Source organism: Portunus trituberculatus, chromosome 5, assembly GCF_017591435.1.
Source record: "Portunus trituberculatus isolate SZX2019 chromosome 5, ASM1759143v1, whole genome shotgun sequence".
In the NCBI taxonomy this organism is placed as follows: domain Eukaryota; kingdom Metazoa; phylum Arthropoda; class Malacostraca; order Decapoda; family Portunidae; genus Portunus; species Portunus trituberculatus.
Genome location: NC_059259.1, coordinates 1,737,400 through 1,757,311, shown reverse-complemented (window position 1 = coordinate 1,757,311; position 19,912 = coordinate 1,737,400). Strand labels below are relative to the sequence as shown.

At 40.6% G+C, this 19,912-nt stretch overlaps 1 protein-coding gene across 2 annotated transcripts in view; it reads right to left on the bottom strand.

Annotated features, from left to right (window-relative positions):
* LOC123514349 (cilia- and flagella-associated protein 251-like) overlaps window positions 1–19,912 on the bottom strand; it is an 86,564-nt gene that overhangs the window by 15,546 nt on the left and 51,106 nt on the right. For both annotated transcript variants that reach the window (XM_045272220.1, XM_045272226.1), the window contains exon 3: window positions 10,226–10,334. In XM_045272220.1, the coding sequence (XP_045128155.1) occupies window positions 10,226–10,334 (109 nt within the window). The remainder of the gene's footprint in view (window positions 1–10,225; window positions 10,335–19,912) is intronic.

Here is a 19,912-nt window from a genome sequence, read left to right as displayed (position 1 = left end):
AGCAATTTTAGTTTACAATTATTAATGTTTATATGTGCATGGTGCCTGCATCCTCACCTCGGTCATCTGCTGGTCACCCAGCCAGTCTTCCCTATTATGGAGCGAGCTTATTGCTCATAGACTGATCTTCGGGTAGGACTGAGACCACAACACACTCCACACACCGGGAAAGCGAGGCCACAACCCCTCGAGTTACATCCCGTACCTATTTACTGCTAGGTGAACAGGGGCCACACATTAAGAGGCTTGCCCATTTGCCTCACCGCTTCCCGAGACTCGAACCTGGCCCTCTCGATTGTGAGTCAAGCGTGCTCACCCCTCCTCCTCCGCCTTCCACGTCCGTTAGCCACAAATGTCTGTCTCCAAGGTACAAACACTAAATAAGTTTTTTTCTTGTATATATATATATATATATATATATATATATATATATATATATATATATATATATATATATATATATATATAGTGGAGACTTAATACTCAAATGTCTTAATAGTCAAACTTTTCAATACTCGCATGCAAAAGTTCAATTTAATACTTGAAAAATCCCTGATAGTCAAATGTTCACACATGTGGTTGTAAACTAAGTTGTGCTGCTGCGGTCATCAGAATATCGTTCTTCTTCATTTTGTCTGTAATTTTTCATTCATAAACTTATATTAACACCAAAGGTTTATTAGTGGTGAAAATATCTGGTAATCAAGGAGGCAGTGGCGAAGTGGATAAGGTGATGAGTATGGGATCAAGCAAATGTCCACGAGTAGGTTTGAATCCCACCACGTAACACCTTTATACTTTGTCATTTGTCGAGTGCTTTAAAGTTACCTACATGTCACCATGATATCCAGGTTCTAAGTGGTTATACCAAAGATACGCTTGAGATGATATGGACCTTAATATGGGTGCCATTATATATAAAATTGCCTGCGTCACTAATGGGAGGAAGCTGAACAGCGCTTCCCAAACTCTTCAAGTAAACCTACAGGTGCTAAAGCCACAATATATATATATATATATATATATATATATATATATATATATATATATATATATATATATATATATATATATATATATATATATATATATATATATATATATATATATATATATATATATATACTTACAAGACGAACTTTTATTCCTAAAAAATACCCTGAAAAATACTAGTGCGTCTTCCAAGATGAATGTTGTATTGTAAGGCAGCATCCAACCTCAAGTGAGCTTGGACACTTGACAGATAGCGACCTGGATTTGTATGTTGAGTCATTACATTATGATGTTTGCTTAAGTACTATTTAATTTAGCCTTTTATATTATGTAAACTTACTACTTAGGTGTTACAAGTATTTCCAATATCATAATCCTTCCTGCAGCCTACTCAGCGTGTGGAGAAAACGGGCCACTCCCTCGTCTCATTGCAACACACAAATACATGCACACGAATGCACACACATCATGCCAGGTGCCTTTATACCTTTATTAATAGAACATCCAAGTGGCTAACTCATTCAAGCAAGAGTCAAAACTCCACTTGTGAATTGTATTGACATTGATAAAGCCTATGAAGCACAACTGCAAAATAAAATAAATACAAACTGCAGCACTGATGTGTTCGGTTTCGGCGATCGGACAATTGATTCCGTAATGTAAACAACAGGTCCAAAACATGCTGTCGCCCGCCATTAAAACAAGAAGAGGTGGACTGTTTCACTGTGTATATGTATTTACCTATGATGTTTTTATTTACATAGTTTTAAATTTGTGTTGAGTGCTCCAGCAAATTTGCAATGAGTGGTGAAACAATAATGTCCTGCAGACTCCTTGCTTCTTATGTTTTTGTGTTCAGTGGTCGGGTATATGGTGAATGCGTTCTTGTATGAATGACTTTTTTTCTTAGAAATTTCTTTCAAATATTAGGGTGCGTCTTCCAAGATGCAGCGTCTTGCAAGCCGTAAAATCGGTATATATATATATATATATATATATATATATATATATATATATATATATATATATATATATATATATATATATATATATATATATATATATATATATATATATATATATATATATATATATATATATATATATATATATATATATATATATATATATATATATATATATATATATATATATATATATATATATATATATATATATATATATATATATATATATATATATATATATATATATATAAATTTGACCCTCGAAACAACGGACCTCCCATCAATGCATTTCGGAAACCACGGACAAATTCTGGAGTCCGGTTTAATCTACGAACGAATATTAAAATGTGCGCAATTGTCCGTTACCGGCAAATTATTGTCCGGTAGGTGGCGGGTCAGTCGCGTTATCAGCTGTTGGCCGCCATGTTTTATCTTCAGTCCGTGCGTTTTCAACCAACAGCGAACATTGTCCATGCTCATGTCATCTATTTCAGGTTATTTGTTGTACTTAATGCTTTGTAATACTGCTTGAATGATTTCTTAATGATTACACAGTATTTTACATACATTTTATACAGTTTTTTACGTACTTTTGCAAAGAACGGACTTTTGCAATCTACGGACAGGGTCATGCACATTTGTCCGTTGTTTCGAGAGTTGAGTGTATATATATATATATATATATATATATATATATATATATATATATATATATATATATATATATATATATATATATATATATATATATATATATATATATATATATATATATATAAATATATAGCATAAATTGAGCAGCCATACACATTGCATATAAAGCTCTGGCCTCTCCTTCCCTGCCACTGCCATTGTCCCATTCCCATACCAGCAATACAAGTAACACTGAATAAAAATAGTGGTATTCTGGAATCCCGGATAATGGTGCGTACCCCTTCTCCTCCTGCAGTCTTTAAAAACGCATTCTAGTGCTTCCTGTTAGTAGTTTTTCCTTACAAACTTACAATAGCAGCAAAGAGACTTATTGGTGGTGAAAATAAGGAATCTAGTGACAAGTGTAAGTGTTAGGGAGCCACAGCCCTCCACTAGTGGGTTCACAGGAATCACACCAGACGTTTTCATAGATGGTGACTCGTCCTCAGACAACCTCCCTCCTTCTCCTCTCCTCTTCTACATTATCCATCACCAGTCTTCACTTATGGTAATTAGAAATCAAAATTATATAAAAAATTACATTAAAATTTTAATAAACTTCAGGTTTTGCTAATATTAGAACAAATTACCTGATTTATTTATACCATGTTTATACCATGTGGGCTTTTCACGGGAATTTATGGGCTAAAGGGGATACTTTTTGGGGTACCTCCTATCTCAAAGCCCACCCGCTAGGAAACTGTTGCCCCAAGTGAGGAAGCCCAACCTACACTCGGACCGTGGACAGGATTCGAACCCGTGCGCTTGGAGATGCCTTGGACCCCAAAGCACGCATGGTTCCACTGTACCAAGTTATAAGTATTTCGATAGCACAGACAAACCAAATGTGTTACAATGGAATCCAGTATGCAGGAGTAGATCAACATGAACCTTTTTTGGTTTCCTTATTGTGTCATATGGGTATTCATCCGCACAGCCAAGCAGGAACTATGAATTCTTAAAAAGAAAAAAAAAAAAAATATATATATATATATATATATATATATATATATATATATATATATATATATATATATATATATACAGTATATATATATATATATATATATATATATATATATATATATATATATATATATATATATATATATATATATATATATATATACAGTGAATACGAACTTAATCCGTTCAAAATTTTGTTCTTATTCCAAAGCATCAAAATACATGTATTCTTATGGAAGAAATTATAATTCGTTCCAAACCACCTCCCAAGCCCCAAAAAATTATATTTTCACCTAATTTCTTACTATTACTATATATACTACTACTACTACTACTATTATGCTATAACTATAAAAGATAGAAAAATAAAGCAGGAAAGTAAGCAAAATGTAATAGTACAATGAAAACTCAACTTCTCGTGGTCAGAAACAAGCATCACCACATCCTCCTCATGTGACTCCATCAAGCCAGCACCACACATGCCAATAAGTTTTCTTTGATATAATGCATTCATTATAGAAAATAAATCAGGGAAAAAAGCTAATTGTGATATGAAAATTCAGCTTCTTCGCAGTCAGAAACAAGCATCAACACATCCTCCTCAGCTGACTCCATCAAACCAACATTACGCACTCTTATCTAAACCAAGAACGATATAAAAATAATGATTCCAATATTGTCATGCATCATAACATGTTTGTGAACTGCTTACTTATCCATGGATATACATGTATATCTTATATCTCACCAAGAAATACATAAAAAAATTATAAAATACAGCATACTGACATAAGTGCTCTCACCATTCTCACACTTGGCGCCCTCACACCTACACAAACATATCTTTGTAAAAGCTGATACATGATTGGCTAAGTGTCCACCATCTTGAAAACAATGGGCCAATGACAGGCCTCGATATATGACAGATAGCCTCAAGCATAAACAAACTGTGCGGCATAAAGGAGCGTGGCTTCTGAAAAGCGCCATGATCATGCCTGACGGGCTCTAACGTAAGAGCCACGATCGTGCCTGACGGGCTATAAGGGTTAAGGCTTTTATTTCATGAGCTGGATACTCTCTCTTCCCCTCAGATCTTCTAGAATCTTCCATACGTCTGTCTGTATGTCTCGTGACCATGTGTGCTGCTACGCTAGGCAATGATCTTAATAACTAAAAAAAAATTAATATTATTATCCCTGGCACTACAAAACAACAACCAAACAACTGCAAACAACACTCATAAAGCACTGAGGCAGCGTGGTGCCCCAGCATGCAGTCAGCTGATCAGGCAGTGCTGCGTGCAGTCTGTTGACCGCGTTTATGATTATTTGCACTCCAATACAAAGTTCGTCCTCCAATGCAAAAATAACACATTTTTTTTGTTCGTACTCCAAGTTGTTCGTAGTCTAAAGTGTTCGTTCCAAGGTCCAATATATATATATATATATATATATATATATATATATATATATATATATATATATATATATATATATATATATATATATATATATATATATATATATATATATATATATATATATATATATATATATATATATATATATATATATATATATATATATATATATATATATATATATATATATATATATATATATATATATATATATATATATATATATATATATATATATATATATATATATATATATATATATATATATATATATATATATATATATATATATATATATATATATATACATATATATATATATATATATATATATATATATATATATATATATATATATATATATATATATATATATATATATATATATATATATATATATATATATATATATATATATATATATATATATTTTATTTATATATATATATATATATATATATTGTATATATAGTATATATAATATGTATATATATCTATATATATATATATATGTATATATATATATATATATATATATATATATATATATATATATATATATATATATATATATATATATATATATATATATATATATATATATATATATATATATATATATATATATATATATATATATATATATATATATATATATATATATATATATATATATATATATATATATATATATATATATATATATATATATATATATATATATATATATATATATATATATATATATATATATATATATATATATATATATATATATATATATATATATATATATATATATATATACTTAACCCTCAGCTATCGCGCCCAATTGGGGCCGAAATAGCCTCGCCATAGCCAAAAACGCTAGAGCTGAACTGATCTTGGCGGGAAGGTGGTTTTGGCCAATGAGTGCTTAGATATTCCATGACGTCATGGCGGGGCACGCGATAGCATGCATCTTAGGTCGCGGTAATGAAATTTTAGCAGCCTTTCATGGGTGCGCGATAGCAATTAAACGCGATAGCCGAAGTCGCGATAGCCGAGGGTTGACTGTATATATACAGAAAGGTCTCGGTTTACGTCAGAGTTACGTTCCTAAAACATGATGTAAGTCAATTTTGTACGTAACTCGAGTTTCCATACATTTCAAAGCATATTATCGAGTTTTCAACCAATCATTGTTTATTGTCATTCAGGTAAGTTAAAGGTTATATTGTTATATTATTTACAACTATGTAGGAATATGAAACACAAGCTTGTTTTTGTTGTTGATTAGGGCCACGAACGCGAAGGACTGCAGGTTGCTGAGAGGGGTGGATGCCTGAGGCCGCCAGGAGGGTGGGCAGGTCGAATGTTGTGACGCCTAGGGCGGACAGCTGGGAGCGTAGTGCAGTGCGGTGGGAGTAGAAGCAGCGGGGACAGGAAATGCAATAGGAAAGGGCAATAGGGATCAGCAGACAGGCGCAGACGGTGCAAATCAGCTGGGAGTGTCGTGTGGCCCAGGCGAAGGCTCCGGAGTTGGTATTGTTGTGATGGGTATGCGAGCCCTCAAGGTCGTCAACCTCCCCGTTGTCATGGTAATGGGCTTCCCATTTTCTTCTTCCCTCCCTCACACAGCTGCTGCCTCCCTTCTCATGTCTTTTAATTATGTCCTCTTTTTCTTGTAGCATAATGGTTTTCCTTTTCTTAGCATCACTGCTGTCACTAAGAAGTTTTCTCTTTGGTGCCATTGAGCAAGATACTAAGAACTTGAGTCAGTAAACGCAGAAGTAGGATAACACTCTTGCCAGGGGCGATGGTGTGGTGGAACTGAGGCAGGGTGTTATTGTATTCAAGCGTGAGGCGGGGGGGGTGTGGCGGGCAACCACCAACAATAACAATAAATCCTGCACTTTACGATTTATAAATTTTCAATTTTTTTAATCTTAAATTACCTTATAGTGGACTGACGTACCTACGAGTTTGACATAACCCGGGACTTTACTGTATATATATATATATATATATATATATATATATATATATATATATATATATATATATATATATATTGTTACGTCTGCTCACTGGGGAGTATGATGCTCTACAGGGTCCCCAACACTATATTTCACAGCAGTCACAACACTCAGGTTCTTTGTGCTGAAAGTGTGCAAGCTCATACCAGACTGCTGTTCCCACGGCGTCACAGCATCCCAGCGAGGCGACGAGACACTCTGCTCTCACTCGTGCCTAATAAGGATTTGATAATGACGTCAGCATGTACCAATCACTTCCTCTGAGCCTTGCACACCCAGCCCCTAGTAGTAGACAAATAATACTACGGAAATAGAGGTCGCCAGCAGTGTATAACTTCCCCCACTGCTAGGGAATCTCCTTAGCAACTCCTCCTCCTGACAGCAAACCAAGTAGAAATTATAGATAGTGTATAAGTTATGTGTTATGGGCAAAGCCTTAATACTCCGCAGAGAAACTGCCCACAAGGACAATTCCACCCACTTCTCTACAGGAGTATTAATGCCTCTCCACACGTCTTGTACCCAGGCTGTAAGTGCCCACAGACTGGAACAAGGTGCGTGGTGTATATTACTATATTATTTAATGCAACAGATGCTTGCCAGCACCTGTCATGACTGACTCCACGTTCCTACAGCTTACTACAAGACACGATGCGTATTCCACACAAGTCCAGCTACCAACTCCGGGTGAAAACCAGCCATGCAGGGAGTCAAGATACGCGTAGCTAACAGGTCGTACAGATGATGACTGCATGCCGACTGGGATACAGCATGAAGCTTCCCACCAGACAACCAGTGTGTGTGGCTAAGGCCACTATAATCAATATACTACAGAAACTACACAAAACAAAGGTGGTGGCACACAGCCGCCCACCAAACCACACTGGTTACCACAGCCACCTAAATACAACAAGCGGGACGAGACAACATACAGCGCCCCTCCGCGTCGTCACTCAACAGGGGGGACGAATGCAAAACCCGGGAAAATGCAGCCAAATCCGCTACTTTTCCCTGGAACAACAAACTCGTTGCTCCACACCGTCACGGCCTCACCAGAAGCAAATCAGCTACTCAAAAAGGGGGGGCACAACTCCCCAGGCCAAGACTGTTGAGCACCCAGAACAGCCTAGCCATGCGTCTCAACACTGTGCCAGGACCCAAGAGATCGCGTGTCTACCTCTGCTAAAGACTGACTGGCTACTGACTCGACGCCTGCCAGGCCCAGCTAGATGGCGGGAACAGAGAGGGGGAGGGTGGCCACACTGCGGAACAGCAGAGACCCATGCTGTGGGCTGCCATACAACACGAAATAATAAGAAATAAAAGGGGAAATAAGGCAGTGCCCCTCACAATATATATATATATATATATATATATATATATATATATATATATATATATATATATATATATATATATATATATATATATATAGTCCAAAATATTCTATTAACAACTGAAGTAACTGACCAGTCCTTTGTTGTGCAAAACTCATTACTGTGAAGTCTGTCATTCCAAGGTACCACTGTATCTCACTGAATTACATCTGGTCATTTGTTGTGCGAAACTCATTACTGTGAAGTCTGTCATTCCAAGGTACCACTGTATCTCACTGAATTACATGAGTTTCAATAATTGTTGGTCAGCTTACATTTTAACAAACAAGGAGCATGGTGATGTGATTTTTTCAACTGCTCTCCATCCAGCAGTAGCCTGCATTACAAAATGTGCTCTGGAAGCTTGCAGAAGGTTACAGAGTATTCTGCAGTGCACTGTAGTGGGATTATGATATCACCCCTGGCGCTCACAGGTGATAAGCATGCACCCAGCGAGGGAAGGGTTAATGTTTAGTGAACAAACCTCTCACAGTCCTCTGTGCTCTGTGGTCTCTCTCCTCCTCTTGTCTTATTAGAATAAATTTATCTTATGATCAATATCTCTCTGATTAACCGTCCCAAGAGAATGATGAGGGAAATGAAGTTGGGGAAGGGGGGATTGGATGACGTGAGGGTAATGTCCCGTGGAGCATACTTTATGAACCAGCCACCTGCAGGCGGTTGAAACCCGGGGTGTGGCGAATGCTATTCACCATATTTGCTGAGACCAATGTAAGGACTCAGGGGGAGGGGTTAGAGCAAAACTGAAAGTCAAGAACCACAACAAGGTGTTGTGAAAATACCTGGAAGTGAGAAGCACAATTCTAGTAAGAGCAAAAAACTGAACTTAAATTAAAGAAAACTAAAATAAAGTGACATAACTCCTGGAGTTTTACTAAATAGACTATAATGTGTATTGTGGGAAATTTTAGGTGTAGCTATAAGTTAATGGAATTGATATAGAATATTTGGCAAGGGTTGGGTACCAATTGGATTTTCCTTCATAAGAAGATAACATATTGATAAGTACTGTATTAGATGGTTCACAAGACGCACCTTTTTCTGCAAAAAAGTCTCAGGAAATGAGCCTGCGTCCTATGAGGCCAAGGTTCAGTACTGAGGCAGTGGTTGGTGGCATCAAAGGCTTAAAAATGAAACCCCAGACATCTTTGCAGATGTAAACAAAGTGATGATTGGTATGTACTACACCACAAAACCACTTTCTTTCAAGATAACAATATATAATAAGTCATACTTACCAATAAGCAAAACAAACAGAGTTGGTGTCGGTGATATTGATCTGACACAGGCAAGCTTCACTTTGTTCTTTAGTGTGATGTCATTACTCCTTGAGGTAAGACACTCTTTCCTACAATTAAAACTGCACCTATCTTTTAACATTCTTACCTTGCATACATGTGAAAAAGATGATAAAAAAAATTGATTATTAACCCTCACAATCACAGTCACTGCCAATGCCAATGCCAGTTACATGTTTACATCTCACAAGTCACAAAAGGATTGGTGTGTTGCCAACTAGCAGTGATCAAATTTTTTAAATGCAAAATATTGGGATCTAATAATGATCCAGATGCATGTAAGGCTGCAAATATCAAGTGAAATCATTCACTTCATATTCAGAGGTTAAATCTGCTCATTTATCTTTTGTTTTATTTCAATGTCTGCCTAAAGTGGGTGTGTCTTATGAGCCATCCAATACAGTAGTTTTGGTCTCAATTAAGATTGAGATTTGAGATTCTACTGTACTTCTACAACAATTTCCATCCTTACCACTCTCAGAATCACTCAGCTGCATAATTCTTGTCCTTTTTGTCTTTGGGTCATCCTTCTTCTTCCCCTTACTCTTTCTCTTCTTGGATGCAGAGGAGGAAGAGGTGGTCTGGCAGATCAGGGGAAACAAGAATATTTACTCTTTCTGTCTCTCTATCTATAAATAGACATGGGTATATTCAGCATACTGGGATTCTGCACAAACTTTATCTAAACATATAAAATAATATTAAAAGCAATAAATAAGATCATGCAAACATAAACTATATACAGAAAGCTGCAACAATGACAGTGGTGACAAACAAAATTATCAGGATCAATTATCAGGATAGAAAGAAAATAATGAGTCAAATCTTAAAAAATGTTGGATTTAAAAGACAAGAAAGAATTGGTTCTCAAATACAGTGAAGACTCAACACTCGAACATCTTTGAAGTCAAACTTTTTGATACTTGAAGGCAAAAGTTCAACTTGGTACTCAAAAAAAATATCTGGCACTGTTGAACCTCGATAACTAGGACCCCTTATCTTGCAATAAGAGGGACACTGACTGACACAGGGACTAAAGTCAATGTTGAACTGTCTGCCTGTTTTTTGTTTTTTTTTCCACTTTCCTGTATCTTGTTCTCTATTGACATTATCAAAAATTTTATTCTAATTGAAAATTGCATTTTAGTTGTAGTTTAAAATGATACCAAACAGAAGTTGATCAGATTTTATACCGATTTTTTAAATATTTTTGCAATGTAAAAAAACACTGAGACATTCGTGCCTAAAGATTTTTCATAATTTCATCCCTGATTTGCTATTTGTTTTCATCTGACAGGCAAGAAATTTTCACACATGGTGTATACAATAGTGACTTCCTGGAGCATGATGGGATAATAACGCATCAGATCCCTGCTTCTCTAAAACATATTATTCACTCCTACATGAGGGTTGGGAAGGTGCCATCAGTAGCGTCACAGCAATCTGCTGTTTCAGTACTGAACTGGACACTCTCTGAATCATGATTAGTGTGTTGAAGTGAGATAGTAATACAATGAAGTATTCATTACTCGTCTGGTCCAGCTTCATATCTCTATCTCAACATAATCTTTTGTAACAGTTATTGTGAGAGTATGTGATGTATAGTTGTGATGATGAAGATAGCGAGAAAAAACAGTGTTTGAAAAGGTCATAGCAGTCTTATGATATAGAGAGATGGTGGAGAAGCATGGCAATGAGGCAGGGAAGGGTCTTGGAGGGGAAGGTAACACGCATGACAAAGGGGAGAGGGCAGGCGAGGATTAAAGGTCCAGCTGTCTTCTTGTTGTCTTCTCTTCTTGAAGTTTCTGATTCTACTTCTCATCAATTTTATGCCTGTAAGGATGTAGACAGCTAAATGATGTAGCTCCTCTCTTGACTCCTGGCCATGTATTGTGTAAGGCTTGAGTCACATTATAGGAGGAAGGTCATGCCATAAGGGTGGAATACGCCGATGGGTGAAAGGGTCCACAATAAGACACTCTGGTCTCACCTATGAGGGGTTGGAGACTGGAGAGTGAGAAGGAGACCATGGCCAGGCTGTGGTTGGAACTTCTGGTCTCCTTTCTAAGTCTTGGAAGAGTCCATTAGTGAGGTAGTGGTCCCACCAAATCCCCAGCAGCGACTACTGGGCCAAAGGGCAGAGACATCTCCTTCCTGCCGTTGAATGTCACGGAGATAGTAGTCCACAAAGACTGAGTGGGTCTTCCAACAGGCTGCTTCCAAGATAGATGCCACAGAACTGTTCTTCCAGAGAAGCATGGATGTGGCAATTCCTCTTATATCATGCGCCCGTACCTTGAACAATGGGCTGAGTTCCTCGAGAAAAGACTCATGAGCCGTCTTGATTGTATCCCATAGGAAGAAAGAGATAGCTGCTTTAGACATTCGCCTTGCAGGGTCTCGCAAAGACACGAAGAGACTCTGAGGCCGGGAAGTGGAAGCTATTGCAGCTAGGTAGCGTTGTACAGCTCGCACTGGACATAGGAGACGTTCCTCATCCTCTCTTCCCACCACTGAAGAAAGACTTGAAGAGGGAAATCTCTAGGAACGGGATTTAGAAGTGTTTCTGTCTTAGCTATGAATTCAGGAAGAAATGACAGGATAAGATCCTCTCCTCTTGAGGCTAAAACCTGAGAAAGGGCATGAAGTTCTCCAACGCTCTTAGCCGTAGCCAGGGCCACCAAAAAGAGGGTCTTCTCAATCAGATCCCGTAATGAGGCTTGGTGAAGTGGCTCAAATGGAGGACATGTCAGAGCCTTAAGGACCACGTCTACGTTCCATGAAGGAGCCTACAAGGTGGGCGTTGGACTTGTCTTGAACAAGTCTTTATTTCCTCGCGGAGAACTGGGTCAGTAGAAAGATCAAAGCCTTTAAGGGCAAACACCCCATTGAGCATGGCCTTGTAGCCTTTAATGGCAGTGACTGACATTCTGCACTCCTGTCTAAGAAAGACCAAAAAATCTGCAATCTTCTGGCTGGTGGGATTAGAGACCGTGTGACCTTCTTTCTCTCTTGCACCACTCCCAAAACCTTTTCCACTTGTATTGGTAATTCATAATAGTGGAAGGTCTTTTAGATTTTGCCAGGAATTCCGTAACTCGGGAGGAATAGCTCCTGTGACGGAGGATTCGCTTGACAATTTCCACGCGGTTAGCTGTAGCATGGGGAGAGCTTGATGGAATTTGCGAACATGAGGCTGGCGAAGTAGATCTCTGCGCTGCGGGAGGCGCCTCGGAGTGTCTACTGAGGCCTTTATGAGGTCTGGGATCCATTCCCTCTGTGGCCAAAATGGAGTGATCAAGATAAGGTTTGTTTGACGTGCCATTCTCAGCTTGTTGAGCACCTTCCTAATCAACGGGAATGGTGGGAAGGCATAAAGATCTTGATGATCCCAATTGTACAGAAAGGCGTCTGTGGCTACTGCCATTGGATCCCGAAACGGGAGATGAAGTTTGGTAGCCTGAAGTTGAGCCTCGTTGCAAACAGGTCCACCGTGGGATAACTCCAAAGCCTCCACAGGAGATTGCAAACCTCCTGGTGGAGAGTCCACTCTGTGGAGATTATCTGATCCTGTCTGCTGAGGCAATCCGCTAAGACGTTTGCCGAGCACTTCACGAATTGGGTGAGGATCCGGACAGCATGAACCTCCGCCCACTGTAGGATTGCACTGAGGCTTCCTGAACGATACAACAGGGCCGTGGCATTGTCGGAGAACACTGCCACCGTCTGTCCTCGGACATGTTCCTTGAAGTGCAGAAGGCCGAGGCGTATAGCTTTAAGTTCTAGAAGGTTGATGTGTAAGGAGAGCTCTTGAGAGGCCCACAGACCGCTCACTGAATCGTGTAGAATCGACGCTCTCCAGCCGACGGTGGAAGCATCTGTGTACAGACAAACATCCGGGGAAGCTAACTGAAGGGACTGTCCCAACTGAAGATTGTGGTCCAGTGTCCACCACTGAAGATCGTCCAGGATTTCAAATCCCAAGGAACTGGAAGGTCGTCTCCATCGGACTGTCGATCCCTGAATTGGGAAAGGCGGAATTGAAGGCTGCACACCCTTCGTCTTGCCCCAGGAACTAGATGCAGCAGAGAGGACATGTGGCCTAGGAGGGCTAACCAAGCCTTTGCTGGAGGACTGAACACTTAGAAAAGTCTTGATTTGATGTTGTAGATTCTCTAGGCGTTTCTGTGTCGGGAAAACCTTCAAAAGAGGAGAGCGAATCTCCATCCCCAAATAAATCCTTGTCTGGGAGGGTGAAAGCGATGACTTTTCCCAGTTTACCTGGATTCCCAGTGATGCACACAGACGGAGGAGGTAACTGGTTGCCTCGAGTGCCGTCTGTTCGAGTGAGCTAACAGCAGCCAGTCGTCTAAGTAACGGAGGAGGCGAACTCCTGTTGATGTGAAGCCGCTGAAACTGGACCCATCATCCTGGTAAAAACTTGAGGGGCCGTGGAGAGGCCAAAGCAAAGAACCCTGAACTGGAAGTGACGCCCTCTCCATATAAAGCGGAGATACTTTCGGCTGTCTGGATGGACTGGGATCTGAAAATAAGCATCCCGGAGATCGATGGCAGTCATCCAGTCGTGTCTGTGGATGGCGGACATAACCGTCCTCACTGTTTCCATCCTGAAGGGAGTGGTAGTCACATAACGATTCAGCGTGGATAAATCGAGGATTGGGCGAAAGCCTCCTGTATTCTTGGGCACCACAAAGGGTGACTGTAAAACCTGGTTTTGCAGACGTCTCCTCTATTGCTCCCTTTGTCAAGAGACGTTGGACCTCGGATTCTAGTGCCTTGCCCTTCTCGGAACCTGGAGTGTAAGAACGAAACTCCAAAGGTGCCGAGGTGACTGGGGAAGAGATGTGAAGGGATCTTGTAACCTTTGCGAAGGATGGAGAGAACCCATGCCCATGCCTCTGCACCAATTGCCATCCAACTGTCTAGATTCTTGGCCAGACAACCTCCTACTGGAATCTGGGAAGGCGGCTGATCTACTTCTGAAAAACTTCCCCATCTTCTTAGGGTGAGAAGCAGAAGGAAGACTAGAGGAAGACCTCTGATGTTGCGATGCTCTTGAACGAAAGGCTGGGTCTATGCGCCATGTGGAAAGCGAAGTCCGGCGAGAAGTATCACCAGTGGGTGCCGGGCGAGAACCACGATCCACCAGTGGGGTGCCAGTAGCTGGCCTTGGCTTAACCAGTGCCCGAGCTGCTGCTTGCTGGAAAGAAATGGAAGCAGCCTTATTATCTGCCACCCGAAGAGCTTCTTTAACCTTGTCCTCATCGAAGAGGAAGGCCGAGTCAATAGCTGACTTCCTGTGATCAACCTTGGTAGCAGTCTTAAAAACAGGGGGAAGGTGAGAGAGAATCGCCTCCCGTCTCATGGCCTTGACATTAGTTAGAGCAAAAGCCGAATCTTGTGCTGTATCCACCATGGCAAACTGAATGCTGCGGAACAGTAGGTCAGCTAAGAGCTTCTCCTCCTGATCTGGTTGTAAAGAGGAAACCAGTCTGTAAAAGGCGCCAATAGCCCAAAACAGAAAATTCTGTGCCTCACGTTGGTGTGCTAAGATACCTTCCAGGTGAGACATATCTGCATGCTGTACCACCACCTGCAGGTCTTTACCTTAGTGGTGAGGGCGAGGGCTAAGTCTGTGTTGAGTTTGGCAGCTTTCCCAGCAAACTCGTGTCCACTGACCCCACAGATCCTCCTGTACCAGCCGGAAGGGTAGCGAGCAAGTGATGGCCGGGAGCCTTCATTAGCACAACGAAGAGCTTTGGTGGCGGCCTGGAGAGAAAAGTCCATTGGATGTGCCCTAGTAAAGCGGATGTGTTTATCCTCCACCATCCTGACTTCCCTTGGGGGCACTGGGCGATGAGATCCTTCCGCATATCCATGAGCCTCCGGAAAACACTGGGCAATATATTCCATCATGGATTGGAAAATCGGAGGAGAAACAGTCTCTCTATTAACCCTTGTGTCAGCTTCCTCCTCAGAAGAATCTACGCCGCAATCTTCAAAGTATCCAGAAGAGGGACACCTGGCAACCCTGGATCTCCTGATGGACCTCGGGTTCTAGTATGCAGAGAAGATACTGGATCCTGAAGTGATCCTAGAACAGATCCTGTTGCCTCAAGGTGAGGGGCAACAGAATGAAACTGTTCATGGTGGAAAGAGGCATAGGAGGTGGCATCTGTACCTGGCGCTCCTGTGTGACTTGTGGACCGAGAGGGGGCGGGAGGCATGGCATGGATTGCACCCCTCTCAAGCTGTGTGGGCTTGACCAAATCCTCAGTTAAAGCACTATGGTGTTGCACAGCTGGACCCTCACCCAGGGTCTGTGGGTGAAGGCGTTGTACTGGACACACACGCCTGTTCCTGCCCTGACCCCATCCTGAAGGAGATCCTACATGTGAAGGATCCAAATCTTCCCCACCTCAAGACGGGATAGCTTGATCCTCCATGGATGATCCTTAGGGGTCCTAGAGCGTTTCTCCCCCCATGAATCATGTGGAGGGACAGCCTGAGCTAATCCTAACTCATCCCCGGGCCTCTCCTGCTCCTGATTACCCCCCCGCTGGCACGTCAGCTAAGAGTGACTTCACACTCTGCCTTGCGCTGAGGCTGGGAAGGGAGTTGGTAGCAGACTGTACCGCACCTTGAATCGAGAGCGAGGGGGCAGCTGTAAGAGAGGTGGTATTAGGAGCTAACCTGCTCACTACTTCCTTAGACACCATAGCTAATACCATATCAGGGAAGGAAACATATTTACTGCCTTCCTGAAACCCGAGGAAAGCAGCCAACTCCTTAAAAAAACTTGACTTACCCCAAGGAGACACTTTGGATCCCAGAATTTGAGAAATCGAATCCTAAGGCCTCACTGATTCAGGTACCGAATCCCTGTCTGATCCTGAAGCCGTGGGTGACAGGAGAATCAGAACATTTGGCAAAAAGCTCCTGAGACTGGCCTGAAGGGTTAGAGGCTTTCTTCCTCGCTTTATAGTCTCGCCTCTTCTGTAAAGTCTGTTGGTACTTACGGGAATTGAGCACCCTCCTAGGACTCCACTCAGCACACTTCCGACATCTGTTGTTTACATCACAGAAACCATCACAGCAGACAATACATACAGTGTGTGGATCGTTGTGGGCACTCCCAAGGACTCTCCTGCAACCAGACGAAGCACAGACTCTCCTGACAACGTGTGAGGCCGAGAAAAAAGGTGATGAAGAGCCCAGCGGTGAGCCGATGGCATGGCGGGTTGAGTCCTGGCCGCCACCAACACCGCATTCACCGCTACGGACAAACTCGCCGTCGCCATAAGAAGGAGAAGGCGACGACAAGCCCTCCTGAATTTCCTGATGGCCAGCCATAATTGCAAACAGGTCCTCGTAGAGGAAACAGCTGGGCAAAAAGTGTTCCAGAGCACTGTAACTGAGTCCGCACGCAAGTGTGTCTCAAAAAAGAATGACGTGGCTGGCTGAGGGAGACGGTGTTGCCATAAGTTGCCAGGGGTTACCAGGGTGGAATACGACGAAAGTTTTGAATGTGGAATAGACGGCTGGGTAATAGGGAGCATTGTAAATGCTAATATATAAGAAGCAGGTTGTATGTGAAACAATAAGGAATCTAATGAGACTGCAAGTGTTAGTGAGCCACAGCCCTCTACTAGTGGGTTCACAGGAATCACACCAGGAGACAAGTTACCACACTTTTTCATGGATGGTGACTCGTCCCCCAACAAATACCCTCCCTCCTCCTCTCCACCCTTCTCTCCACTCTTTCATATCATCTTTCACCAGCCTTCACTTACAGGAAGTACAAATCAATATCATAAAAAAATATACACTGAATTTTTTTTAATCTTAAGATTTTGATAAGGTTTGAACGAATGATCTGATTTATAGGTATTGGTAGTCGAACTTCATAAAACTTGAACAGCCATTTGGAATGAATAAATGAATTGAGTCTTCACAGTAGAGTGGTGGACAAATGGAATGAACACAGAAATCAAGTTTTTACTGCTGAGTCATTAGGGAACTTTAAAAGATTAGATGAATTTATGGATAGTAGTGATATGTAGAGATAAGTTCACTCAACCCTCCGCTATTTCATGTTTTTGGTGCATCTACCATTGTGTGATAGCCTAAATGAAGAACCTATGAAAAAATTCACTTCCAAATTATCATTTTTTGTCACTTTTTTGCACAGTTTTTATACCCTATACAGCGGTGCCTCGCAATGACTGACAGTTTGGGGATGAGGAGTTGCCCGTTCCTGAGATTGGTTTGTCTGTGAAACCCTAAAACATCCTTCTTTCCCTTTATTGCCAATTTATTATATTTCAATAATAAAAAAAAAATATTTTGATCATCGAATCTGTCTTATTCTACAAACAATGTTTAAATAAGAGTTCATTATTCTTTAGGAAGTGTACAGTAATAAAAATTGGTCTTACCAAGAATAGATTAATTTAAGATATAGCATTTGGTGTAATGGCCAATTCCCGTGTGGTCCAGTGGCATCCTTAACAAACATATAATAAATGCCTGAAGGACACTGCTAAGGTCACAAAGGGGAGGAAGACAAGAGGTGGTTAGAGTCAGAAAACTATCTCAACACTATTGCCACCTTACCACAGATCATGGGCTTGCCTTCTTATTCAAACAATGCTACACGTCCTTACTCTCTGTCTACGTCTTTTATTCTCTCCCTCCGTTTTCTATATACAATAAGCCCCCAACCTGGCAAATCTCAGCTTGGCGAAATTCACTTTAGGCGGTAGGGTGGCCATGGACCACCGAGTGCACACTTGGCACTCCCCTGGTGGCTGCACGGCAAACCACGCGGCTTCCCAGTGACGTCAGACTTCTCTCTAAACCTATCAAAATGCAGTGTGAGTGTCTCCTTCAGCCATTTTGTTTGTGCTACCCTCTGTTCTGCTAGTGTGGGAATGAATTCTGGCGATTTACCGCCAACATGGCCTCTACCAGCGCAACAGGTGGTACCGGTGGGGGTAAGGACAATGGTGGTGGCGGCCAGAACGAAAGTGGGCGAGGGAAACAGGTGGAAAAACAGGAGTTACAGCCTTTACATCATGTCTTAATAGCTTTATTTATTGTTTATTGGTCTGTTTTGTACATATGTTCTAATGTGTGAAGGCAAAAGATTTTATTTCAGCTCAAAAGATGGCATTTTAGGGGTTAAAAGAGGGACTTTGGCAATGACCAAAGACTGATTGAGGCATTTTTTAGGTAATTCATATGGTATAAAGAACTCATGTTTGGCAGTAGTTTCGCCAAACTAATTAATTGGCCCAAGTGTGGGGGGTTACTCTATATAAACTGGTGTTTCAAAAATAACTTCTGAATCCTTCTAACTTTTGTTCCACACTGCCACTGATGTAAAAATTAAGGTGTGTTCACTATAGAAAAGTGTTCCCCCATCCTAAACATGACATATTAGCAGGATAGTGTGACTGCCTAGTGCCTGATACCTTGCAGGCTCACACCTTATGTAGTCTTGCTATAGAGTATTGCCCCTGCTGAAAACTTGCCATATGACCACATTCAAAGCCAATCTAAGGCAGTAATTTGCAATGAGGAAAAGTACTTCTTGGAGAGAGAGAGAGAGAGAGAGAGAGAGAGAGAGAGAGAGAGAGAGAGAGAGAGAGAGAGAGAGAGAGAAAGGCCTGCTGGTGTGAATTGCTAGTTATGCATTTCTGTTTTAATTTTGTTTGGCAAGCGAGAATAATGAAACTTCACATCAAGAGAGAGAGAAAACCATGGCTGACTAATGTGCAAATGACAGACAAATAAACTAAAACTCTCCAATCACTTAATTTTTGTCTTCATTTACCAGTCTTTGGAGGTCAACAGTTTTATTTCCTTCTTGTTTTGAGTGAGGGTGATTTAGTAAGAAATAGCCAAGGTTTTCTTTTTTTCTAGATGACATAATGAGCAAATTGTTTCAACACTGCAGTAACCAAAAGCATTGTAAACATCTCTCTCTCTCTCTCTCTCTCTCTCTCTCTCTCTCTCTCTCTCTCTCTCTCTCTGTGCAGAAGTGTCATTATCCTTCTTTGCCTAACAACATTCAACAGAAATTCATAACTAGCTAATCTGCAATGTGAAAAAAAATCATTCTTGGAGAGAGAGA